General features: G+C 37.3%; 3 protein-coding genes across 4 annotated transcripts; 1 reads left to right on the top strand and 2 right to left on the bottom strand.

The window, feature by feature from the left end:
* Window positions 1-38: 38 nt before the first annotated feature.
* On the bottom strand, window positions 39-1,443 carry LOC113495446 (exosome complex component CSL4). Its single transcript, XM_026874167.1, has 3 exons — window positions 1,047-1,443; window positions 556-804; window positions 39-301 (listed from the first exon to the last, which is right to left on the bottom strand). Exons 1-3 carry the CDS (start codon window positions 1,209-1,211, stop codon window positions 59-61), a joined length of 657 nt encoding a protein of 218 aa, XP_026729968.1. The 5' UTR covers window positions 1,212-1,443; the 3' UTR covers window positions 39-58.
* Window positions 1,444-1,780: 337 nt separating this feature from the next.
* LOC113495443 (coatomer subunit alpha) lies at window positions 1,781-16,237 on the top strand. Of its 2 annotated transcripts, none has more exons than XM_026874162.1 (21): window positions 1,781-2,128; window positions 2,534-2,650; window positions 2,937-3,173; window positions 4,352-4,504; window positions 5,303-5,466; window positions 6,269-6,406; window positions 6,815-6,898; window positions 7,331-7,526; window positions 7,872-8,024; window positions 8,469-8,689; window positions 9,276-9,413; window positions 9,802-9,905; window positions 10,417-10,583; window positions 10,866-11,063; window positions 11,463-11,644; window positions 12,092-12,230; window positions 12,575-12,683; window positions 13,157-13,289; window positions 13,807-13,982; window positions 14,517-14,732; window positions 15,359-16,237. In XM_026874162.1, exons 1-21 carry the CDS (start codon window positions 1,901-1,903, stop codon window positions 15,820-15,822), a joined length of 3,717 nt encoding a protein of 1,238 aa, XP_026729963.1. In that variant the 5' UTR covers window positions 1,781-1,900; the 3' UTR covers window positions 15,823-16,237. The 2 variants fall into 2 exon arrangements, with proteins under 2 accessions (XP_026729963.1, XP_026729965.1); XM_026874164.1 differs by having other exon boundaries at window positions 1,782-2,128; window positions 4,367-4,504.
* Window positions 15,890-24,939, bottom strand: LOC113495445 (facilitated trehalose transporter Tret1-like). The gene is made up of 11 exons (XM_026874166.1): window positions 24,529-24,939; window positions 21,876-22,031; window positions 21,243-21,445; window positions 20,546-20,732; window positions 19,210-19,374; window positions 18,467-18,603; window positions 17,874-17,966; window positions 17,510-17,621; window positions 17,103-17,217; window positions 16,622-16,774; window positions 15,890-16,029 (listed from the first exon to the last, which is right to left on the bottom strand). Exons 1-11 carry the CDS (start codon window positions 24,590-24,592, stop codon window positions 15,999-16,001), a joined length of 1,416 nt encoding a protein of 471 aa, XP_026729967.1. The 5' UTR covers window positions 24,593-24,939; the 3' UTR covers window positions 15,890-15,998.
* Between the last annotated feature and the right edge of the window lie 1,542 nt (window positions 24,940-26,481).

Consider the following 26,481-nt stretch of genomic DNA (forward strand, 5'->3'; position numbering starts at 1 on the left):
TTTTCGTAAAATTAGTGTAGAAAATAAAAGATAAGAAATTAAAATATTAACAAATTTATTATTTCTCTTTCTCTGGCTTATGTTCGATCTTTAATTCACAAAGGGCTTGATTTATGTTTTCAGGGATGACTCTGGCTACTTTCCTGGGTTCCTTTACTAATGTTTTTGGGCACTGCATCTCTGACCAGCTCAAGGGCACCATGCCGACACCTTGGGGGGACCCTTCAGCAGTGGCTATTACAACACCCAACTCATTCTCAGCTGTAGATAGGTGGTACCAGTGAATTTCCGTCATTGGCAGCTGGATATAGAAGATAAGGATAATATTGTGGAATGGTAGATAAATAATTACTCAGGTACATTATGAACACAATATTGTTTTTCAAGGAAGTGTTAGTTGAATACTTAAAAATAAGATACAACTGCAAAATATGGAAAACACATGGAAAACCTCAACAAGAATGTAGTTTCCTTTGTCTTATGTGTTCTAACCACCCTAAACAATTTACAATTTGTATTTAAGAATATAAAAAATATTATGTGTAAAAAGGATACAACTCGACCTAGTATGACATCCCCAGGCCTATAACATTTATATGGATCTACTCTGTCCTTTTCTGTTGCCTTCATATCTTCTTTCTTTAAGATTCCTCTGTAAGGCCTTACCAGCACTGAGGACCCAACACATAATATCAGACATTGAGCCATTCTAGGATTCACAACAGTAATCTTGGCAGTTACTATATCACCAGCTTTAGGCAGAATACTTGGTGTCCTTGGACTTTCAACTGATACTACTGTCACCTGTAAAAAAAAAACAATTTGAAAAAGTTTTTGAGTGGTGTAGGCAGGCTATCTAGCAAACCAGGTTCAAGTACTATGAGTCTCTAAGGTTTAAAAATGAAATGTGCGTGTGAACTGAGGGACCACACAATGCCATTAACAATGAGCAATAGACATACCACTGTGAAGGCACCTTGGTCAAGAGAGAGTTGAAACTTTCTACTTTCAGTACTTTCACACAATACTTGAAATTGAATGTATACCTTGTTTTCGTCCTGTTCCATTTTCAGTACACCACATAATGTTGCGTATATGTAACCTCTTAGCTCGTAAGTCCCGGGTCCAGGGGAATATTCTTCATTCGATACACTTAAACGCATACCAGGAATACATAATTTTCCCATTTTTTGAACTTTTTCTGAAGCCATTGTGTCTTTGTGAGGTTAAGTTCGCAGATATTGGTACAAAAAAAAACTTAAACTTTTACTCTAGTTAAAAATAAAACAAACATTTATTATTTTTAAAGCAGGTTTATAACGTAGTCTGGAATTTAATATAACTTTGCACACCATATGAATTAAATATTCATACGTTCAAACAATATTCATAACGTGTGTTTGTTGATAAACAAGATTTCGGACAGAAGCACAGAGTATAAAATTATTACAACGTTGAATTTAGCATAGTTTAAATTACATTAATTTAAAATTCAAAACTTTAGTTTTAGTATACACTAGCAATGAAATAACAGAAAATATGTTATACTTGTGAATGAAAAAAAAATGTGATAAAATTCAATAGTGTCCAAAACGAAACGACATAGAATGAACAAAACAATGTTAAAAAACATCGAACCCAGGAAATATGCTGTTCATGGCTTAAATAAAGATTTTGTTTCGCGACTAGAATATTTATACGACTTAACAAATAAAAATAAGTAGCATCATAAAAAATTAATTCCTCATTCATAAATAATAACGTGTTTTAGTAAGCTTCTATTTTGCAGCTCTAGCTTTGGTGGACGTGTCACGTCAGCCGGTGGTCTGACATTTGATTGTGTGGAGCAATTCTGTTTTATGGGATTTTTTCTTGAATATCTCTAAGTTTTCATAGAGATATGCTTACAAAGTTTGAAACTAAGTCGGCGCGTGTGAAAGGTATATCCTTTCACGCGAAGCGGCCATGGGTTTTGGCGAGTTTACACAATGGCGTGATACAGCTTTGGGATTATCGTATGTGTACATTACTGGAGAAATTTGATGAACACGACGGCCCTGTCCGAGGAATCTGCTTCCACATACAACAACCGCTCTTTGTGTCCGGTGGAGACGATTACAAGATCAAGGTTTGTGGTGAATAAGTGCATTATAGCATTGTTTCTTACATGTATGTTTCGTCATGTTTATGACACGTATATCGCCTTTGGGGTATCAATTAGAAGTGTCCTATGCAATTAATCTGTTAATTGAACCTCTGACAATTTAGTAACAACTTCTATGATCTGTTTTTCTAAAAAAATATAGTTGTTATTGTCAGCTTCATATGAATAATATGTAAAACACAAAACAGTCCCACATATACATAGATATTATATGTCAGTGATGGTCAGCCGACAAAATTATTTTTGTTGTATTTATTTAGTACAGCAATGTTGAAATGTAGTATTCTATACTTGCTGATGCATTTTAAAGCCTATTCTTACCATACTTTGTATTTCTTAATTTATTTCAATGTATATTTTGTGTTTTAGGTATGGAACTACAAACAGAGGCGGTGTTTGTTCACATTACTTGGCCATCTGGATTACATCCGCACCACATTCTTCCACCATGAGTACCCCTGGATATTAAGTGCTTCTGATGATCAGGTTAGTTTTATTCAAGCCTTTATTTAAAATGTAATATTTAACTACTGATAAATTTAAACACAAAATAAAAGTTTTATGAAAAGTGTAAAGGTTACTAATGGTTTTGTAAATGACACTGTCCTTGTTGTATTAGTCATTTTTTTATTATATCTATAATAATTTTGGATGACTAAAAGAAAGTGATCAAGTGGCAAATCTAGACAAATTGTACATTAATCAATATTTAGGTAACTACAATAGCAGTATAAAAAAACCCTATAAAACTAACATGCATTTAATCTTTCAGACAATCAGAATATGGAACTGGCAATCGAGACAATGCATTAGTGTCCTCACTGGTCACAACCATTATGTTATGTGCGCACAATTCCACCCCACCGAAGATCTCCTAGTCTCCGCTTCCTTGGACCAGTCCGTGAGGGTCTGGGACTTCTCTGGACTTAGAAAGAAGAGTGTCGCTCCAGGCCCCTCAGGATTAGCCGAGCATTTGAGGAATCCACAAGCAACAGATCTTTTTGGACAGGTATAATAAATCTTTCAGTTTTTTTTATCATTCATTTAACTCAAACATATAATAATAATATTTTATTTAAGTATTGATATTATGAGACCTTTGCTCAGTAGTGGGACAATAACAATAAATAAAAATACCTTGAAAGGCCTGTCAGTGTTACCCTTCGTCCCATATAAACAAAAAAGTACTGACTGCTACCCTTGTAATTATCTTGTGAATGAAAGAGATTATAATGAAGAAAACTAATCATGTTATTGGTATAAATATGTTTTTAAAGTAAACTCAGCAAAATTCATAAGTGAGCATGCATCTTATATTCTTCTGGTTTTGTAATTGAATCCTTAAAGGGCCAATTTTTCAATTGCTAGATAACTTTTAGCTGATGAATATGTTTGACATTTTGACATTTAGAAAATATGACAAACGGCCATAATTATTCCTCAGATAGAAGTTACCTGATTCTTGAAAAATCAGCCCTAACTCATGTATACCATACTTAAATAATATTTTTTATTTATTATCTCATATTTCACTGTTAAAGGTTTTTGTATTTACATATTTTGTATATTGTGTATTTATTTTATCTGTATAATATTTGATGATAATTCATACTTATTTATCTATTTATAACAACTAAAATCGAATGTAATACTCAACTCAGAATAATCTGGTGTAAGGTTTTTCCTGAAGATATTCTTCTTTGATTCTTACTGTTCCACTCCTGTTATATTCTTATACATATTTGTAAAAATCATAACCTAACTTAATATTAATATTAAGATTCTAATGAGCTCTTCTGGCCTCCGAACAATTTGTTTCCTTTTCTCATAATTGAAAACTCAAAAATACTTAGATCTAATTAATTATAACCTTTGCTTCTGATTTAGTCATAAAAGCTTTGTCATTCCACTTTATTGTCCAAACATACTAAAATAAGATATAATTAATAATTTCGAACCTTTGAACACCTGTTCATCCTTCAATTATCATTACTGTATAGCTTGGCATTCAATAATTTCCATTGTCTCTACTTCGAAACCTTCAAAGGTCTACCTCAGCTATAATAATACTAGACACTTAAAATCCATCATCATATACATTAGGCTACACTTAGATTTTTGTTAATCTATAAATATGTATGTATAATATGTATCGATGTTATAACACATCACCAATGTTGCTGAAAGCAACTGATCTTGCAGGCGGATGCTGTTGTCAAGCATGTGTTGGAGGGCCACGATAGGGGTGTGAACTGGGCCGCTTTCCACCCCAGCCTGCCTCTCATCGCGTCAGCTGCCGACGACAGACAAGTCAAACTCTGGAGGATGAACGATGCTAAGGTACCTTCTACAGATTTCTGGGTCTGTGGCGGTTGGAGCTTAAGCCTTCTGGACTTCTGGAGTGCAATCATCATTGACTGGTTTTTCAATCATAACCTGTCCTTGTTTTTTTTTTAATGGCAATGGTTTGTTTCAATCCAGGTTATGAGCTAGTACTGCTATAAGGTGTCTAGTTCTTGCTAAAAAACTTTTTCATATTTTCTATACATTTGTGGTTCTGTGGTGGTGAAGATGATTAACACTTTTCCAGGTGAATGGTGTTTCATTTTGTATATAAATTCAAATATACATCATTTTCTGTAATGGACCTTAACATCTCAAACTTTTTAGGAGTTTTCGTTTATTTTACTGATGGTGGTTTCTTCTTATCTGCATTTTTAGGTCGACCATGTTCAATGACTCATATTCAGATTTAAGTTATTTGGAGATTTTGAAACTAATTTAAAAATGTTCTAAAGCATTTCTGGTTTGGTAAAGGGTGATGTGTCATTTTTGTTGGTTGTGTTTTCATTTCCTACAGGTTCTTAATGAACTAATAATTTAATCTGCGTTAAATTTACTATTAAATTAAAGTTAATGAGGTAAGTTTTATTTATTTGTCAATTCATGAATATAAATGCAAAATGCATATCCTAATTTTCTATAGTAAAGTAGATTTCTATCAATCAGTGCTCGTGTAATGGTAAGTGCAACCCCTTGAAAAAATGTTGTGATATAGATTCAACCCCTCAGTCCGGGCGTCGTTTTTAAAATCAAATTAAATAAACCTTATTACTAAGTTAATGCGGTATGTTTCAGGCGTGGGAGGTGGATACATGCCGTGGTCACTACAACAATGTATCCTGCGTACTATTCCACGCTCGCCACGAGTTGATTTTGTCCAACAGTGAGGATAAGTTTATCAGAGTGTGGGACATGACCAAGAGGACTTGCTTGCATTCGTTCAGAAGGGAACATGAAAGGTCAGTGTTTTCGCTAAAACTAAATACAAATCTTTTACTACGAGGTACAGAGACCAACAAAAGTTAGTAAATTTGCTAAAGGCGAATGTTGAAGAAGTTGCTTTTATGGCTGAATGTATTTCGATTTGTTCATTGACTTTTGTTGCGGATTATTTAAAGGAAAGGAACCTTTACAGTACTGTAGAACAGATAAAAATATTAAAATTTATTAGGTAAGGCTGCCCGGAAGTGGCTGGTCAAGATAACTAAAAAAAAACACTAATAAAACTTTTCTGTATTCTTATGTACACAAATATTGATTTACAGTTTAATTTACTTTCAATAGTAAGTTTATTCAATTAAATTGTCTTGATTTATTGATATAGGAAACAGATGTCGGTATATAAAGTTATTGGCATTGCCATTTCGATGCTCAGGCTATATCTGTATTGTTTAGTATTATTATAACTATTATAAGTAATTAATAAGTCTTTTAAGTCTTGCCATATTATTTACCTGTCCTCCAAACATATTTTGCATAGCTAATTGTAACATTAGTTCCCTATTAATCCACACGTCCGCCATTAAACGTGATACAATGATAAAAAATGAACTTACGGTTATTAACCTGGGCAGCTTAGTTGGTAAAGCAGTGTATTGAACCAGGAGTCGCAGGTTCGAATGCTGTGCCATAGTCTTCAAATAATTATTAGGTTTATAATTTGTATTTTTATTTTTGGTTATATTTGGTTTACTTTTAATTATTTTTAATTTTTTAGTATTCGTATTTTTTCCATACCTTCTAATATAATTTTCTTTTCAGATATTGGGTACTAGCCGGCCACCCATCCCTGAACCTGTTCGCTGCCGGTCACGACGCCGGTATGATCCTGTTCAAGCTTCAGCGAGAGAGGCCAGCCTACGCCGTACATAATAACATGCTCTTCTATATCAAAGATAGGTAAGTACATGTCGAATATGACTTTTAAAAAGGTGACAATGGAGAAAGTTTCGGAATTGATTCTTTGGAACACATTGGAATGTGATGATATAAAATACATCTGTGATATAATCAATTGTAGGAAAGTAAAATCTGTAAATTCAATAGGTACCTTTTTAAAAGTGTGCTTGTGTAGTGTACAATTTTACCTTTTTTTCTGTACCTTTGCGCGCGATGAGTAGAGCAGTGGCTTATAGATTCAATTGCGACATTTTTATGTATTGGAGTTATGTTCTCTTAACATTTTGTGTCATGTCAATCTGCTAATTTGTTCAAAAGAAATATCCAAAAAAACCTGCCCAAAGTCACTGCATTTTTGTGTTTGTTTTTTCCCTTGAGTGCAAAGTTAAAGAAAGGTTTTGTTAACAGGCAACTGCGTAAATTGGACATGGCGACGAATCGTGATTCAGTTGTGATGCAGATCAAGGGAGGCGGACGCAATCAACCTTACAGGTAAGAATAAATATTAATTAACTAGATTTTGCCTGCTTGGTATAAAATCTGGATGAAATCCATTCTATGATTTGTTAATCCAGGTTATAAATTCCGTTCCGTTCCGTTCCGTGTACTAAATATCGTCCAAATTCGTCAAAAGTTGTTTCATGAAGGAGTAACAAATATCTATCCGTCCAAACAATCTCTCTTATTTATATTGATGTCTCGATTCCACGAATGCTGCTATCTTACATTACTACAGGTGATGTGATACTACAGGACCACCTTGTCTTCTGCAATAGTTCAAGTCGTGGGAACTGAGTCTGGGATATTGCTATTGTGACAATGACCATTTTTTTTTTGCACCATGGCAAAACAACATTTGCTGGATCAGCTAATGAGATATCAATGTGTTTAACCAGTACTTGATCGAATATGATGGTGTTGTAGCATGTCTCTGAACCACGCGGAGTGGTGCGTGCTGGTGAACTGGCGCATCGGCGACAATAGTTCGTACGAGCTGTACGTGGCGCCGCGCGAGGGCGCCGCGCCCGCCGAGCCCGCGCCCGAGCCCGCGCGCGGCCACGCCAGCACCGCCGTCTGGGTCGCCCGGAACCGCTTCGCCGCGCTCGACAAGAACAACCAGGTACACTCAACATGGACTCCACTTCTCTGACTAAATATGTGTCCAGTTTTGTTGGACTTTGTATCAAATTTAGGACGTACCATGTGCCTTTATAACCAAAAAGTAATGATATATAGTTCTATAATATTAGTGCTAATTTAATCAAGATGATGTTCTTAAAAAATTTGCTCTTTTTTTGTACATTTTTCAAATATTCTCTGCTGCTATTATTTCCGATATTTACCTCTTAATATTACCCGATTTCCAGTACTCTTTCACTATACTTATGCCAATCTTCATTCACCTAATCTCATCCCCTTCATTCAATAAAGCACAAATAAACTAACCGTTCTTTACAACTTCCAGCTCGTAATCAAGAACTTGAAAAACGAGGTATCCAAGAAGATCTCGACTCCCACATGTGAGGAGATCATGTACGCGGGCACTGGAATGCTACTCCTCAGGGAGCCAGACTCCGTTCAACTGCTGGATGTGCAGCAAAAGAGGACCATTGCTTCTGTAAGTACATTTTTTTATATGACTCCCGTAGTGAGGAATTTGATCCTTGTGTCGCAGCGGGTTTCAAAAACATTGAAATAACATGCAAAAATTACAAAACATACAAAAAAAATTGTCACTCAATTTTGAAGCACTACCCGATAAGCTAGCAGGCTGGAATTTTCAGGGTAGCTTCAAACCAGATGACAATGCAATTTACAACTATTAAAAACGTCTGTACCGATTTTGAGTGACAATTAAAAACGTGGATATTTAGATAGTGGTTTCTTAGGCTTACGCGAATTTTAGACATTTAAATAAAACTACTTTTATGGATTTTATCGCGGTTTGAATTTAGATTTTAGTTCCCGACGTTTCGATACCTTTGCAGGATTCATGGTCAGTGAGTATTTAGATTTTTAAATCTATTAACTTTTTAAATAGCCACATTCTATTCTCCCTTAGGTAAAAGTCGCAAAATGCCGTTACGCGATCTGGAACTCGGACATGTCGCTGGTGGCCCTGCTGGGCAAGCACACCGTGACCATCTGCAGCAAGCGCCTGGAGCAGCTCTGCAGCGTGACGGAGGGAGCGCGCGTCAAGTCGGGGGCCTTCGACGACTCCACGCCGCAGCCTGTCTTCATATACACCACTGCCAACCATATCAAGTACTGCTGTAAGGATGGGTGAGTATATACGACACGGAATAACTGTTATTATTTACTCGTAATAGGATTTGTCAAGTGCGAGAACGACTCACCACACAGTGTGACACTGAAGATTTCGTACAATTAGGAAAGTTTTAGATAAGAAAAGTTTTTAAGGAAGAAATTAGGTTTCGCTAAAGGAAAGTATTGTTTTAAACGTAGAATCCGACAGATTTATTTGTACATCATCATTCTGTGGTAATTGAGGCATTTATTTGACACAGCCTAGTGACAGTCACAATGCCTCAGTAATAAGGTTCCGTTTTTACACTTTGGGTATGGAATTATTAAAAAAGACGTACTGAATCGACTATCTCATCTCTATATGTATATCTTTTCAGTGTATCTGGTTATATGTCTTGTATTGTATTCAGGTTCGTAAGCATCATAGTTTATTAGTATTTGTACAGGAGGTATTACAAGTTTGAAAATAGTTAAGATACTTTGGATTCAACCGCGGTTGATAACTAATAACTATGATGATATTTAGTAGTGGATTACATTACCCTCTAATTACCATGATGATACACTACTATTATATTGATCAAGAAATCTTATTCCCCAGTGACTACGGTATAATCCGCACGCTAGACGTGCCGGTGTACGCGGTGAAGGTGTTGGCGAGCGAGGCGGGCGCGCGCGTCGTCTGCCTCGACCGGGACTGCAGGCCCAAGGTGCTCAACATCGACCCCACTGAGTATAGGTAAATACTGTTTTATTGGTATGATAGGATAATTATGAAGGACTCAATTTAAAATAATAATTTTAGAGCAGAAAACAGAAATTTGCAATTTTGCGACTTCTGGCATAACCCATCACACACTTTGCACGTTATATTTTTGTGTTATAAATAAGCTAATAGGAATTAATTTCATAATCTAGGATTTTTAACGACTCCCGGTGTAAATAAATTGTGTTGCGGGGGTTGCTCAAACGTTCAAGACACGTGCGCAAAGACAACCAGACTCAAGATAAGCCGATAACACAAATGATTGTCCCATCCCTGTTGGTGTGGCCGTTGAGAAAAACAAATTTAAACTTCTATCCTATCCTATTGACATTGCATATTTCATATTTGACCCTTGTTCCAGGTTCAAGCTCGCTTTAGTGACACGTCAGTACGACCAGGTATTGCACATGGTCCGCACTGCTAAACTAGTGGGACAGAGCATCATCGCTTACTTGCAGGAGAAGGGTATGACTTGGATTTGATAATAATGTAAATATAGTCTGTAGGGTACACAAAAACCTTCAACGTCCATGGCATAAAGATATTCAGAGGCTGCAAGCAAAAACTACTTATAGGTCTTGATTAAAATACAATGGGTAAAGTAAAATTTTTGAGAGTAAATTTGTAATTTTGCGAGTCCAAATAACAAAGCTACGTTTAGTATAGAAGGGAACAGCCCAGCTATACTACACTACTAACCTGCAACCCGGCGAAAATAAATCACAACTAATCATAAAAGTCCCTCGCTCCTTCTCAACCAAATCAAAGAGTTGTTGATCAACCAATGTAATTTAATACCGATTCTTCTCTAGAGGAATGATATTCTGATACTTTGCACCTTACAGTCATTAGATTAGTAACCACCAACGTTTGTAAAGTTATCTTTATACCTATTTTACATGAAAACTTTTTGATTTTGAGTTCTATGACGTAGCAGAGTGTAAAAATACTCAAAATAACCTTTCTTTCTTCCCAGGCTACCCTGAAGTGGCCCTACACTTCGTGAAGGACGCCCGCACTCGCCTGTCGCTGGCGCTACAGTGCGGCAACATCGACGTGGCGCTGGAGGCCGCCAAGAGCCTGGACGAGCCCGCCGCCTGGGACCAGCTCGCTAAAGCTGCACTGGCGTCAGGAAACCATCAGGTTAGTACCATGTTTTGGTGAAAGTTTAAGGGCAGGCGAGGCAGTGAGGTAAAGCATTTAAACTTGATTGGGCTGTTCATTTGCCAGATCTGGGCTCACCTTATAGGCCCAGATTCCAAAATCGAATGGCAAATCGAAAAAATCCTTCGCTACAAATTTCCATATTTGTCTTAATCACTATAATGATGTCTACAGTAGTCTTAACATTGAAACATACCTGCTGATCAAAATACCTACGCCACTTTCAATGTCTCATTGACCTATTTCTTATTTGACCCCCAGATCGTAGAGATGTGCTACCAACGTACAAAGAACTTCGATAAACTATCCTTCTTGTACCTGATCACGGGCAACCTGGACAAGCTGCGCAAGATGATGAAGATCGCGGAGATCCGCAAGGACGTGTCCGCGCAGTTCCAGGGGGCGCTGCTGCTGGGGGACGTCAAGGAGACCATACGGCTGCTGAAGAGCACCGGCCAGGTTAGTCAGGCAGGCTAAGATCAGTCTAGATATGACAATGAAGATTGCAGTGAAACATTACCACTTTAAGAGTGTTTACGAGTTATTATTTCTGCTCATTTGTCTAACCAAAGAGTAACCAGTTAGAGCTGGACTACTACCCAATAGATTCCAGATACAGTGTATTAGACGAAGGGATGGCTTATTGTTGAATAACAGATTGCCATAGAAGCAGAATACCATAAAAAAAATTGAAATCGAATATTGTTTTCGCATATAAAAATGAATAACTTACCTTAAGAAAATTAAGAAAGAAAAATATCTAAATTTTCATAAAAAATCTAGATGATGCCCAAAACTCGGTACTTTGTAACAGGAGTTCATTCACAAATCATTATTAATTACCATTGCCTCTTCCAGACATCCCTGGCCTACCTGACAGCTATCAACCACAACCAAGTGGAGGAAGCTGCCCAGTTGCGGGCCTCTCTAGAGGCAGCCGGCCTGGCCATCCCCGAGCCCAACCCGCAGGCGCAGCTGCTGCGGCCGCCGCTGCCTGTACACGCCGCGCAGCCCAACTGGCCGCTGCTGGCCGTGTCCAAGTATGTGACGACATGACTAGACTTATTTACTTCCTTCCAATATTTTTTTCTTTTAGCTAATTCGCCCTCCTCTATTATATTATACGAAACCATTTTTAAAGAATCTAATGACAAATTGGCACGACACACACAGACATAAATTACGTCCACATTTAAACTACGGTGAATCAAGTCGAAGCTTATAAAACTCTTATAGGCTAAAAACTAAAAGCTAAACTAAAAGAAAGCATAGAATATTGTTTAATGCTTAAGTTATAAATATGTCTGTATTGTGTTTTTCTTATTGGAAATCAAAACAAACAAATCAAAATGCTTTATCATCGATCACCATACAGCTTTTATCCTCCCACTGTTGGGCATTTTCCTCCCCTTTCTCGCGCCCATATTTACATTCCTATACCAGCCTCACCTAGCCTCGACTCTCGACTCATTCCTACTTCTTTCCAGGAGTTTCTTCGAGGTGGCAGGCGGGGCCCGCGCGGCGGCCGAGCAGTCGGGCGTGGCGGCCGCCGCCGCGCTCGGGGACGAGCCGCTCGAGGCCGCCGGGGCCTGGGGGGACGACGACGACGTGTTGCAGGATAAGGAGGTAAACAAACACACATAATGGACTCGTGTTTGAAAACGTATGAGACCAAATTACAGCTATTTCACGTCAATGAAAAAAGGAAATAATACCATTGGTGGGTTGATTGACTGTACTCAAGGGGTAAAAAACAAAACCTTATCTAATATCGCTGTTTGTCCGACAGCGGGATTGTATCTTGATAGCTGAAAGATGAAATTTTCAGATGCACTTCTGTTACTGCTATAACAACAAATAACATGAAAATCGAGGTTTATCAACTGTTACGCATTTGTCTGATTTATTGTACCTTTATTACAATAAAGAGTTCAGTCTTCCGTGTATAAAAAAAAAATCTCGTGTTACAGGCGGAAGGTGAAGAAGGTGAAGAGGTGATGGAGGATGCGTGTGATGACGGCGGCTGGGACGTCGGTGATGAGGACCTGGAGCTGCCTGAGGAGTTGGCACCTGTCTCAGGTTAGTTTTTATCCAAAATCCATAAACTTTATCAATTTAGCTGTGCCCCTGCGGTGGTATCCGCGTTTAGACGTGAAACTTCTTATCATCATCTCAGTAATCTCAAATAATCCGTTAAGTGGTTTTTGCGTGGAAGAGTATCAAACATCTCTACAACCACCTATACATGGGTACATAAAACAACACGTTTATAATGTTAGTAGGATCTCTATAGGTCTAAACCTACTAGTGAAATAAAAAAGTCTCTCACTGGACATATTTAAAATACATACCCGTTATTAGTTCCCATTCACAGATTATTAAGCAATCAGCTCTTTTAACACTGTAGCACACTATACCTTACTATATATTCAGTGTATCTATTAGTACTTATTTTGAGTGTACATAATATGTAGATCCTTAAAAATTAAATAAATAAACACCTAAGAGTTAAAAAATCTATCTATTTGAATAACAACGTACATGTTCCGCAGCGGACATGGATGGCGGCGAGGAAGCGGCCGCGTACTTCGTAGCGCCAACCCGCGGCGCCAGCAACGCGCTCACCGCCAAACTGAGGACTGTACACGACCATATTGCTACTGGACAGTTTGAGATTGCACTTAGGTAATGTATACCTTTATTATTATAATAATAAATTATAGTAAAAATACCAGCCTGTACTCACTTGACTTGACTTGAGCTGCCTGCTACGCCGGGGGTCGTAGGTTCAATGGGTGGGAACGCATTACAAATGTTTGTGTGATGAGTAATTTAGCTATTTTGTGTATGTATTCAAAAATATATAAGTATATTTAGCAGTTGTTTAGTACTCATCATAATACAAGCTTTGCTTATTACGACACTATAATATAGATATACTTATAATAATAAAAATAATTATTTTATTGAACTACTTTAGAAGCACTCAATAAAGTTATTAATTGATCTCACAGTCAAATAGTTTGTACTGTTTTGTGGGATACTATTAGCTCACAGGAATACAATGTACATTTATAAAAAAAAGGTGGCTTTGTGTGAAAGTTGTGGAATATTATATTATTGTTGAATATATTTAAAAAAGTATTTTCTATCTTCCTTATCTTATCTTACATCTGTACTAATGAATTCCTTCTCCCCGCAGACTCCTGAACGAGCAGGTGGGCGTAGTGCAGTTCGCGCCGTACCAGTCGCAGTTCCTGAGCATGTTCGGTCGCGGGCGCGTGTCGTTCGCGGCGCTGGCGTCGCTGCCGCCGCTGGCCGCGCATCTGCATCGCAACTGGAAGGAGGCCAGCGGGAAGGACCTGCTGCCTGTTGTCAGTCAGTATCGTGCACTTAACTAATCTAATTAATAAAACTCTTATGTGCTGGTGTTTGGAGTTGAACTCCTCTGAAACATCTTGACCGATTCTCATGAAAAATTGTGTGCGTATTGGGTTGGTCTGAGAATCAACATCTATTTTCATAGCCCTATTATTTTGTTTATTTCTTTGAACTAATTTGTATGATAAAACAATGTTTGTTTGGTCAGATAGTATTATTATAAGAAAACATTTTTTTTTTCGACTTGAAAAGCAAATAAGTTTACTCCAACTCAACCTATTCTTCAGGTACACAAAAATTATGCATAATCGACTGTTAATATAATTTCGTATTATTAGAAAAACGGTTTGGATTAGTCATCCATCCATTTATAAAATCAAAGCAAATTTTAATTGGAAGGTTCATTTTAAATACACTAAGGTTTCTTAAGAGGAATTTCTTAAGTGTACCTCAAATGTAAGGACATTCTTACTTTAATTTACTAAAAAAAATCCCAGATCAACTTAAAAAACACCATCTTTTATCCTGCAGCGGCAAAACTGAACGACCTAGTGAGCCAGCTGCAGCAGTGCTACCAGCTGACGACGGCGGGCAAGTTCACGGAAGCTGTGGAGCGACTGCAACGCATCGCGCAGAGCGTGCCGCTGCTGCATGTGGACAGCAAGCCCGAGCTCAGCGAGGCGCAGCAGCTGCTCAACATCGCGCGGGAGTACCTGCTGGGCCTGCAGATGGAGACTGCCAGGAAAGGTAGGACTCGCGTACATATACTATTACTATTAAATGATTTTTTTTAAATTGAGGTTCTTACCTCCCACTCTAAGGAATGCGTCGTGGGGTTTCACAAACATTACTTCACAAAGACACCCAGACTCGGAACAAGCATTTGTGGATCACACAAACGCTTCTTCAACGCGCGAATCGAATCCGCGACACGTCGCATACAATGAATTTGAAGTAGCCCCTCTACAAAATGAAATAAGGTGTTTTAGCTAAATGTTGAATTACATGTTTGTGAAACCGGGCACAAGGATTAAATTACTTTCTACGGAAGTCGTTCAAAATAAGAACAAACCTTGAGTTTATTTCAACTTAATGACATTTAGCGCTGGCAATCACTTACGTTATCTTTACTCACATTTTGTTAAGTGTTAGTGTGAGCAAACTTTGATGCACCAAATATATAAATCAAAGGCACAACGTCTCATCGACGTAACTGACATACCCTCCTCATTATATAACTATTGCAGTAGCACACCAAAGGTCGATACATATATTTTAGACGAGTATGTAATTTCAGTAGCATTACTCAATACTAACACATGAATTTTATTTATCTTATACTAGATTATTAACATCCAATCCTATATTCACAGCCATGCCGAAGAACACATTAGAGGAACAGAAACGCACATGCGAGATGGCAGCCTACTTCACACACTGCAAGCTGCAGCCCGTTCACCAGATCCTGACCCTACGAACAGCTCTCAACATGTTCTTCAAGCTCAAGAACTTCAGAACGGCAGCGTCCTTCGCCCGACGCCTTCTAGAACTCGGCCCCAGGCCCGAGGTCGCACAGCAAGCGAGAAAGATCCTACAAGCGTGCGAGAAGTCCCTCACAGATGAACACCAACTGCTATACGACGAACACAATCCATTCAACATCTGCGGCATCAGTTATAAACCCATCTACAGAGGCAAGCCTGAAGAGAAATGCCCGCTGTGTGGAGCCAGCTTCTTGCCCGAACATAAAGGCAAGCTCTGCCCCGTCTGCGGCGTCGCGGAGATCGGCAAGGACGTCATCGGCCTCAGAATCTGTCCTCTACAATTCCAGAGATAAACTCCTCTCCAAACATACATATAATAATGAAATTATTGTGTAAGATTATAGAATAAAGTATTGTATCACGTGTTTAATAATAATTTATTTGTGCAACTGATATAGTTTATTCTGATTTATTATAAAGTTTCTATATACATATTTAGATTTTGTTCTTATGACTAAGTTTTGAGGTTCTATACATCAACTGGCTTGTCTTCCTTATTTCTGTAAAGAAAAAACGTTATTTAGTTCTTCTTTTGCACAGAGTGTACAATTGTACATACAGCATGTATCTAATTAGCAAGTTATAAATAAATTCTTCTGTTGCCTTAATCTGTCGTGTTATAGATTTCTACCTGTTTAGAACTTCGTTATGTAAGGACCTGATAATATAATGTAAATAAACGTTCCATTATTTAGGACAATAACTTAATATGCCTTATTTTATTACTTTGTTTCCAAATTCATAATGGCGATCTTAAGAGCAGATCGTGTATCGGCAAAACTTAGTTTAGCGCTTCCCTCTAGACAACATGACATGTAGTTATTAGATAATTGTGCATGTGACTTGATTGTTTGTAAAACCCCCCGCGACCCAAATCTTTACTCAATTTTTTTACAATGACTTATTTCAAAAAGCAAGATCTAAGAGCAACACGAAAGTAATTGCTTACAGTAATTTAAATTCAATATCTCAGAATGCAGTTATTTGTAATCGCATCATTCTTAATAGTAATACTTAACCCACTGTCTCTCAGTCCTCTTACCCCATTCTTCCCTATTTTCTGCCAATTCTTCCCGATTTTTATATCCTCACCTATTATTGAGCATATCCTGTATCTCATCAAAGGTCTTTCCCTTGGTCTCTGGCAGCAGCGTGGCGGAGAAGATGAACCCGATGCCGCAGCACGCCGCCAGGATCCAGAACGCTGTGTAGATGCCGTACGAGGTTTCCACGTCACGGAAAAATCTGTTTTAAAAATATTTTGATTAATTTTCTCCATGGACCATTCATCATAGATATAGACATAGTGGAAGATAGGATTATCAAAAAGCAATTGATTTGGACAGGTTTAGTGATAAACGAAACTAAAAAAAAATTGAAGTTATTTTGCAATGTAAATTGTAACGTTACGGGATATTCCTGATATGAATCACTAAATATAATTGAAAAATCAAAATAATAAATAAATTAAAGTAAAGACTTCACCCAAACACTAAACTTGATACAGATAGGTATAGCTACATACTTTTATATACCTTAATATCTATAATGATACCAAAAATACGTTTCATACCTGGTCCACACAAACCCAGCCAGCCAGCACATGAAGGAGCAGATCCCGCCGGCGAGGCTCTTGGTCTTCACCGGGAACATCTCCGCCACCAGGATCCACGGAACTGGACCCACGCCTGGAGAAAACAAATGAAAATGAGAGCCAAGTTCAATATTATGACAGCGTGCTGCTGGGGAGTTTGCGCCGTTTCTTCTCTCACAGCAAAATAACCTGAAGCAAAATGAAGCGGTGAACTGTGGGCGAAACTGGGTGCTGTGCAATGTAATTTGACCTTCAAAAAGTAAATACATGATTTTTCATTTTGGTTGTTGACTACAATGACAAAAGAAATGAAAGTAAATATTAAGTCTAAGTATTAAGTTTAATGATTTATTATTGTAACTTAACGTAACGTTCGTTATACGTACCCAGAGTAAACAGTATCATGTATATGATTAGGAAGAGCAGAGGCAGGAACGCGTACGAAGTGACGTCAATCTTGTAGTACGAGTCCAACAACGCGTAGATACCGATTAATGTCTGAAACAAGTGATTGATGGTAATAAGTAGATATTAAGAGTATTTAGTCGTAGTTGCTACGTATGTTGATTTCCCGACGATTGTTTTGCTACGTATTAAAAAAATATCGTCAACTTTCCCATAAATTTCAAGATTCCTACGAATAATGCTACGGATGTCATGTCTGTGTAGCTACGGATTTCGACTTTGCTACGAATCTCATGTTCAAGTTTGCTACGAATGTCTAGTCCAATGTCGAGTGTTATTACTCACCAAAAAAATCGTTAGTCCGAGTGATGTTGTCCACATAAGAAGTTTTCTTCCTAGTCGGTCCACAACCAACGGCGTGATGCAGCTGGTTACAACCTGGAAATGTTGGAAATAAGCATGAAGTTGGTCTTCAGTCAAGATTCTTGGTGCTTGTGCTCAGAGCTTGCAAAGCAGGACTGTTGTTGGCATAAAAGAGTTGCCACTACGTTCAAGTATATTACGACAAAAGCTGAGTAAGCCGATCGTCTTCAGGGCTAAAACTCTTTTTTCTCTAGTATCTAGTACTGTGATCTAGGATCAGCAACGATGGAAACTAGCATGAATTAGTGGTCGCTACAAAATGGGTGTTTAGTAAGATTTCTGTAAACTTCCGGTTTGAAACTCATTTTCTTTTTCAATTCGAATACGAACTCCATTTTGTGCTAATGCGTCTTGTAACATTTGACATTGTCTATGAACATTTGTTGCTGAATTTACCCCTAAAAAAAGGGACTGAATTTCATAAAAAAATATAAAACTTTCGCATAAAACTTTCAAAATTTTCGAACCCAGGCAAAGGTAACAATGTCTCCAGGGACCTGGAACTTCAAACTTACCTGTACCACTCCCATGATGATGGTACCATCGGACGGCGACAGCGTGGTCCCGACCTTGGACAGCAGCTCCTCCATGTAGAACAGCAGCACGTCGATACCTGACAGCTGCAGCAGCATGGCCAGGAACACGCAGATACCTGGCGGTCACAGCATTATTGCTAAATATATCAGATAACCGTTGATAATGTGTATTTGTATTTAAGTATATCTTAGAATGTTATTGTAAAATGCTTTGGTGTTTAAAGAATCTTGGGTATGTAGGAGATGCAGGTTAATCTTACATTTGATTTTAACTCAAGAATGCTTATTTTACTATCGCTTTTGTTTATGAAGACTTGAAACAATTCGGAACTATGTCACTGTATCTACACACTCCATGCCACTGTTATTGTGAAAAATAACTTTATACACGCATTTATTCAGCGGATTAAATTTGATTTGAGTTTTTGGATATTAGGCATTTGACTAAGTATATTAAAAAAAAACCTTGTTCATTCGATGCTCGTCATATTAATTGCTTTGCTTGTCCTTTTCTTTTTGTTTTCCAGGTTGAAATTCTAATGACTTCAACACAATATGCACAGCTTGGGGATAGTCGGACTTACACCGTCTAAAAACACCCACCCTTCACTGCGTAAGCCAGAGCCACGGGATTGCTCACGTATGCTCTGCGCTACTCTCTCCTGTCCTACTACTACAATTAAATGGTATCATCCTTTAGTTCCTTGCTACTGCTTACCTACCTAAGGCCTTAACATTTCCTCTGGTGGCCCACAGGTCCTGTATCTTGGGTGCTTCCTTGAACTCTCTCGCGACCACCGCCTGCAAGCCATCCAGTTCAGCCTGGACCGCCTCTTTGGATGTGCCTCGGAGACTTTGTAGGATTTCAGATGCTTCGTCGATTTTCCCTGAATGATAAAGGCAGTAATTGGGTAAACAGAGAAAGAACTTATACCCAAGTTCTTTCTCTGTATTTCTAATACCTAGTGAATTTTTACCGGTTCTTCTTAATTAGAATGACATTTGTTAGGGTTTTTAAAACAGACTAAAAGGGCCTCCTTTAAATAATGACACACATTCCTGGTTGAACAATAAACTGGCCAGAAAGACATCTCTCTTTCTCCCTCTCTCCAGTGAATGATGGATCAAAGTGACAGAAGACGATAGTGGTCAAAAGAGTGCCCATATATATCTCTAGATGCAATGTGATAACATTATATGTTGCAATGAAATCTGTTTTTTTCTTAAACACGATAAATATAATGTAAGCATGGGTATTATGTTTTTGTAGATGAGAACCACATAAACGGCCATTTATAATGTTTAAATTCTACTTAAATACGATTTTCGTTCACCAAACGCCGATTAGCGCAATTAGTGCAATACAATTTTAGTTATCTACCTACAAATTTACATTCTTATCATATTTAAGAATTATGTTGGCATATGTAGGTGAGTTACGGTTAAAATACGTGCTCTTCAGGTTTACTTATTGTAAAGTAGGTATTTTATTAAATACAATTAAATTAAATAAGAAAAACTTTAAATAAAATAAAAAAAAAACAGGTTCAAGAATGTAAAATATCAAGTGCACTCAAATAAATTCAAATTCATTTTATTTGCAAGAATATAGTGCATACATAAGATGTTAAATTTTTAGGTTGAACAGTACATAACATTCTGCCTTTATAGGGCATGCAAACATTATAAATTATTGACTTTACAAGAAAAAGTGTTAAAATATTGCCATCATTGTTGCCATCCATTTTTCTAAGTGCCAGTTTAAATTGCCATAACATTAAAAAACTAAAAAAGGCATATATTTCCAATACCAGACATCTGCCCCATCTAAAAGAATACTAGACAACCGGGCCTGCCTCAACCAAAAACAGGTTGTGAAAGCGTGACAGCGCTGTACATAATATAGAGCGACGTCTCTTTCCACATCCGATGTGACGGTAAGCCCTCAATCATCATCATCAGCCCATATTCGCCCACTGCTAGACATGGGCCTCCCCAATTGCACCATCGAGATCTATCTTAATAATTACAGTTATTACGTATAGTTCAATGGCTGACCTTGATAGACTAAGTAGAAAGGTGTCTCCGGTATGAGCCACGTGAACGGCACGTAGAACAGGGACAGGATGCCGCCGGTGGCTGTGAGCCCCCAGTACGAGGTGAACGGCCCGATGGCGTAAGCCAACAGGAAGCCCACGTTGATGAAAAGCAGGAATAAAGCGCTTAATGCGCCGCGGATTTTGTCCTGAGGAGAGAAAGGTTTATTTTTTAAGGGAGTCAGCGATTTAGAGCAGTAGGTTTTGGATGTCGGTGTTAAGTAGCCAAAGGCTTTATGCGGGATTTCAAATTCAAACCTATTTAAAAAATTTATATTTTGGAAGTGAGATTAAATTAACCGTTATTTCGAAAAGAAGCAGTTTAATTCAGGACAGGACTACAATTATCACTGATTATATTTTAAATGAAATTATATTGTGGAGAACAAATAAGGGATGAACGGCTAGTCGCAGAAAATCGCAAATGTTACTAAACATTTTAATGATTCCAGATTCCAATGTGCATGTTTTGTCAGATGCTTCTTTCGCCACTTTTCTCTGATTATCTCTATAAGATAGAGACGGTCAGTGAAATTAAACTTGGAGAAAGTCACATCGTTACTAGCTATATACAATTCCGTTCAAACAAAATCCTTCTATGGAACTGCAAGACTATCACGACAAGCTCCCTTTTGATCGGCTTCTAGAATTTCCCTTACCTCAGCAATCTCTCCAATATAAATCGGTACAGTAGCGAACATCATGCCGGTAGCACATCCCCACATGATCCTGGCCACGTACAGCGTCTCCAGGTTAGTGGCGACGCCGGCCAGCAGCCAGCCCAGCAGTAACGGCAGGTTGCCGCCCATGATGATCCAGCGTCGTCCCACGCGGCGGGACAGAGGGACTGTTATTAAAGGACCTGCAAAGATAGCATGATGTATAGAGGGAAAGTGGTTTTGTAAATTTGTCTGGTGTTAGGTAGGAACAGTAATTTGGAAAACAGTTGAAGTATGGAGAACAGTACCCATTCTTAAAGCTCGCTAGTTCCAGAACAGAATTTGAAGTCGATAACGTTATTTTGAAATTATCCAAAAGTTTTATACTTAAGTAACGGTTTACCAATATAATAAGGATAATAATAACCATGTTAGATGACAAAGAGAAGCGGAAGCAAAATGTCACTCACCGGTAGATCAACTTTAGCACATGGATATTAAAAAACTTTCAACAAGTTACCATCCGTAACTAGTTTTAAAAACAGCAAGTATTCTACCTTCGAAGACTCCTGCTTTCAGCTATGGACGTGTGAAGGGCAGAATCCTAAGACACAATTTTCTTCCCGGTCTTACCCAAGAGTCCTCCGAGCACGAGCAGCGAGGCCACCCAGGAGGTCTCCTGCAGGGTCGGCACGTGCGACAGAGGCGAGCTTTCCAACCGCTGCAGCTGCGGCAGCACGGGGGACGTCCAGCCCATTGACATCCCCGTGCATAGACTCCCGTAACTTGCTGCAAGGTAACACAAGAATTATTATAATTTAATGGAGGAGAAGAGAAGTTAGAAATGCACAGGTTGGTTGATACGATTTTTTTGCACGTTTTTTAGGATTCTATACCCAAAGGGAGAACTTCCTTGATGACAATTTTTCATACAAAATACAAAAAAGGAGGTTTGAGCAACGGAACGGGTCGAAACACTTTGGTATGGTCATCAATTTGATGGGTGACCATTTCTTTTTCCTTTTTCTATTTGTATGGAAGCCTAAATATCGCATGACAAGCACGATCTGGATATTTCGTCTAAAAACATTAAATTATATCTGCGTTACATCTTATTTATAGCAGGTATTCCTTACATATCTTTGCCTATCTTAGGTACACCGTATCGTAGATATAAAAATCATTATTTCTATTCCATTCTTCTAGGGGCTATAAAAAACGTGACGACAATCATGCTTTGATTGTATCATATTGACTATTTACAGTACCTATATGTGATTAATTAGTTTAGTAATATAAATGACTACTTCCTATCATGCATTGTCACGAAGTCAGCGATACTAAACCATTAAATAATTAATAAATGATTTTGTTATACTTCTGATTATGTATACTTTCCATGTTTATCTCTTTTTTCAGCCGTCTTCAAAAAGGAGGTGTTCTCAATAGGTCTGTTTTGTTTTTGTTTTATATTTATCTAAGATAATATATAATATTCAGACTAAATGAACGGTTTTTGTTATTTCTTTCCTTATTTAACGTAAAATACGGTCTAGTGGTTAGTGACCCTGACTGCTATACCGGAGGTCGTGGGTTCGATTCCCGCCCAGGACAAATGTTGTGTGATGAGCATGATCATTTGTTCTGGTGTCTGGGCGTAATTTATCTATAATATGTATGTATTTAGAAATATATAAGTAAGTTTATCAGTTGTCTGGTTACCATAACACAAGCTCTGCTTAGCTTGGGATCAGATAACCGTGTGTGTGTTGTCCCAGAATATATATTATATTATTATATTATAAATATGGTCCCATAAAAAAATCATCAAGTTTGACTTAGTGGTTTTTGTTTGAAGTTGGTTGTCATCATATCAATTTGTTTGCAAGTCTAATTTTAGGCTATTATGGTATTCGTTAATGTTAAACTCGCCACATCTATCGTCGATCTTCATAGCAGACTACCAGTTTCAGCAGCGTCATACTGTATTGCCTTCCTCTATAAATGGACGTTATAACAATTACATATATTGGATTTTCTTGGGCATACCATGGACATATGTAGTGTCAGGCTTACTGACCCAACCTGAACCACCATGCAAAGTAGGGACACTTTTGGTCAATGTGTGGCAGTGAATAGTAATTCATCAATTCACAAGCAGTAAGACTTGAAGATGCGTGGCAGCAGACATTTTTCCAAGAAGATTAAAAATAACGTTAAATTTAATGTAAACCAAACTTTGACTAGCACTGGCATTCAGTACAGAGCTAGTTAATAAGTTTATAATAAATATTCACAAGGTCACTCGCTTGGTCCAACGTAGATATAGTAGGGTTGACCGGTATTTCAAACGCTCGAAAAATTAACCAGACGGATATTGAAAGATTGAAAGGCAACAAAAATAAGGCAATCCAGACTTTTTGTCTCTTAATAATCTATTCACAACGATTAACTTAAGTAAATAAGCTTGTATTTTGTCACAAAACTTGTTAATTCTATGGAACATTAACACCTCAGTTTTATTAAATAGACATTTTCGTATGGAAAAAGATCGAAATCAGTTGACCTTTTTACAATTACTGTTTAATTTAGCAACTGAGCCTGATTGTGTTACCTTTATTCAATCTTGTGGCAGCCCTATATACAAGTATTTGCAATGCACTGTGCTCTATACTCGGGCAATTGTAGTGCAACAAGTTTTTAACAACACTGTGTATGAAAAAAAAAGCACTTGTAAGACATGTTTTTAAACAAAAGTAAATAGTTTAAAACAGGTCTTTGTCCTTATTTTGCAAGTAGTCTAGGTTTAAATAGTTTGTGATGTTATCTTAAACTATTTTTTTTTAATCGAACAAAGGGCTGAAATACATTTTTTTTTAATAGGTACTGCCATTTCACTTTAAATGTATAAAGCATCAACAAAATCGGTGCATTAAGTCCGAAGATCTCGATTTAAGAAATATAAAAAAGTACGAAATAAGGACGAATTGAGATGATCCTTTGTTTAAGTCGGTTGAAAATTAATTTAATTCCTCTTTCTAGGTCTTCATTATTTTTTTCTTGTAGTCTAATTAAGTTTGTTAACTAGATATTCTTTGTCTGTAGATTGTCGAAACTAGGAAATCATTTAAATCGTTCAGATATATTGAATGAGAAGAAAAGGCTAGGTACTAACTCAGATATACTGAATTTAATGATCATTTATAAATAAAAATAAATATCACATTTACAATTCTTAAAATTAATTTGCAAGACGGTATATAATAAATACTAAGTAAGATCATACCTAACGATGCTGCTAAGTATTGGCGCCATTTCAATTTCAAATGAGCTTTCAAATTATCGAACATTACAACACTTAAAAAAAAAACAACACAATCACTGCGCGGGAAAAGCTAAAACAATTCACTTTTCAAAGACAGCTGTCAAACTGTTATTATTTTATAAAAATAAATAGGCACAGGCGTGTAACAGTCAGCCACAAGGACTAGCAAAGGCGTGTTTACAGTCGGCCACAAGGATTAATTGTGAATATCGAGTAGTGAACTAATGAGTTCCCTTCACATTTTATTTTGTGTAAAAAATGTTTGCGCAGCTAATTGTCTTTTAATTCAGAGATAGCTAGATTGCTGTTTATCTTAAGGTCAAGATGAAGGCCGGTCGTTGTGGAAAGTTAAAGACTTTTTTTAGCGGATAGTTAAATTCATTAAAATAATATTTTTTGCTAGATTTATTTCAAACTTTTCAGATTTTAATCAATTGACGGAAAGAGACCCGTCAAAATCAAAAGTTGAAGATTTGTTTTATTATTATGCTATGTACGGTATATTTGCTTATATTATCTTGCAATTTATAAATAATAATTTTAAAATAAAATGGATTGCACAGCTGACAATAGTCGAGTAGTTATAAAAAAAAACAATTTTAATAGATGTGTAAATAGTTGAAAGGTTTGTCTTCAGTACACATGATTTAATATATGTACCACATAAATAGCCACTTGAAACACGATACAAACAATTTAACCATCGAAGCAGTCGAGAAACATAATAAACGAAACTTAATGAAGTCTAACAAAAAATATACGAAACAATTATAGAAATCACTGGACCTAAACTACTATCATGATTTAAACTCATTGAAATATGGACCCTGTTGTTTACCTATTAAAGTTTAATTTCAATTAAATAGACAAGGAAGGAATAATTTCAAGACCAAAGGTAATTCGATGTCTTGTTATCAAAAAATCTGATTCTACTTTTAGAATAGAATGGAGTAACTACATAATTATTATTATTTAAAACTAAAAGCCTTCCTTATTCTATTCGTGTATCTCGTGACCAACAGTAGTTAGTTTGTGGTTGCAATTATAATATTATCCTTATTTTTTGTAAGGCGGGGAACTCTCATGGACACCCGCTTCCTCGGGGGTAGGTCAGACTCTTACTGACAAAACCTGGACCGCCGTGCTACGTCATACGCGTTTTTGTGTCGGTGTACGGCAATGCGTTGCAATCCTTCATACAAATTATAATAATATCCTGATCAATTTCCACCACAGCGCGGTGGCAGAAGTTGCAAGATACAAATCAGCTAAAGGACATATTATAGTGCTGTGCGTGTTCGCAAACTCAGGTGCACTCTCTGCTCCTTTTCTCTCTTAGCCCAATAGGACGAAAAGTACGGAGAGTAATAAAAAACAGGACCCACGTTTTACGTGCCTTCTGAAACACGGAAGCTGTGATACTACTTTTCTAAAACGTAGACAACGTTCGATAAATTGGGTGCCTAGGGATTGAACTTGAAACCTTTGACTTAGAAGCATTGCGGTCTTACCATTAGGCTATGGCCGCTTCAAAAACCACCAAGTAGTATATTTGTCATTAAATGATGTAAAAGTTTACTCAGGCGTATTTATCGGGAGTACCCGACTAGTTTCGGACCCAACCGGAGTCCTTAATCATGAGCAGACGCGGTGGATTCGTCGTTGATAATATATTTTTGAAGTTAGGGTGTGCTGCTTTTTAGCTAAACCTCCAGAAACAATGATGGTCTTTTATTGTTCAAGGGTACATATCATTCTTTAAATAAATAACTTAACAGTTATTTATAACAAAGTCTAATAATTACCACGACTAACTGTATCTGATTATATCCGCGCAGTAACTCAACAGGTTTTAATGAATATCTAGAATCTGAATAATGCTGTCACGACCAAGGAATTATAGTGGGCGTACTT

The sequence above is a fragment of the Trichoplusia ni genome, chromosome 6 (genome assembly GCF_003590095.1).
Source record: "Trichoplusia ni isolate ovarian cell line Hi5 chromosome 6, tn1, whole genome shotgun sequence".
NCBI lineage: Eukaryota > Metazoa > Arthropoda > Insecta > Lepidoptera > Noctuidae > Trichoplusia > Trichoplusia ni.

What these genes read in the sequence shown, in the direction of transcription:
- LOC113495446 (XM_026874167.1), bottom strand. Translation starts at nt 1,211, where the DNA reads ATGGCTTCAGAAAAAGTTCAAAAAATGGGAAAATTATGTATTCCTGGT. An exon ending in TGGAACAGGACGAAAACAAG is followed by an intron (nt 805 to 1,046) that starts GTATACATTCAA and finishes TTTTTTTTACAG; the next exon opens with GTGACAGTAGTATCAGTTGA. An exon ending in ATGTCATACTAGGTCGAGTT is followed by an intron (nt 302 to 555) that starts GTATCCTTTTTA and finishes TTCTATATCCAG; the next exon opens with CTGCCAATGACGGAAATTCA.
- LOC113495443 (XM_026874162.1), top strand. Translation starts at nt 1,901, where the DNA reads ATGCTTACAAAGTTTGAAACTAAGTCGGCGCGTGTGAAAGGTATATCC. An exon ending in AAAAGAGGACCATTGCTTCT is followed by an intron (nt 8,025 to 8,468) that starts GTAAGTACATTT and finishes ATTCTCCCTTAG; the next exon opens with GTAAAAGTCGCAAAATGCCG. An exon ending in TGGCGTCAGGAAACCATCAG is followed by an intron (nt 10,584 to 10,865) that starts GTTAGTACCATG and finishes TTTGACCCCCAG; the next exon opens with ATCGTAGAGATGTGCTACCA.
- LOC113495445 (XM_026874166.1), bottom strand. Translation starts at nt 24,592, where the DNA reads ATGTTCGATAATTTGAAAGCTCATTTGAAATTGAAATGGCGCCAATAC. An exon ending in TCATCATGGGAGTGGTACAG is followed by an intron (nt 17,967 to 18,466) that starts GTAAGTTTGAAG and finishes CAACATTTCCAG; the next exon opens with GTTGTAACCAGCTGCATCAC. An exon ending in CATGATACTGTTTACTCTGG is followed by an intron (nt 17,218 to 17,509) that starts GTACGTATAACG and finishes TGTTTTCTCCAG; the next exon opens with GCGTGGGTCCAGTTCCGTGG.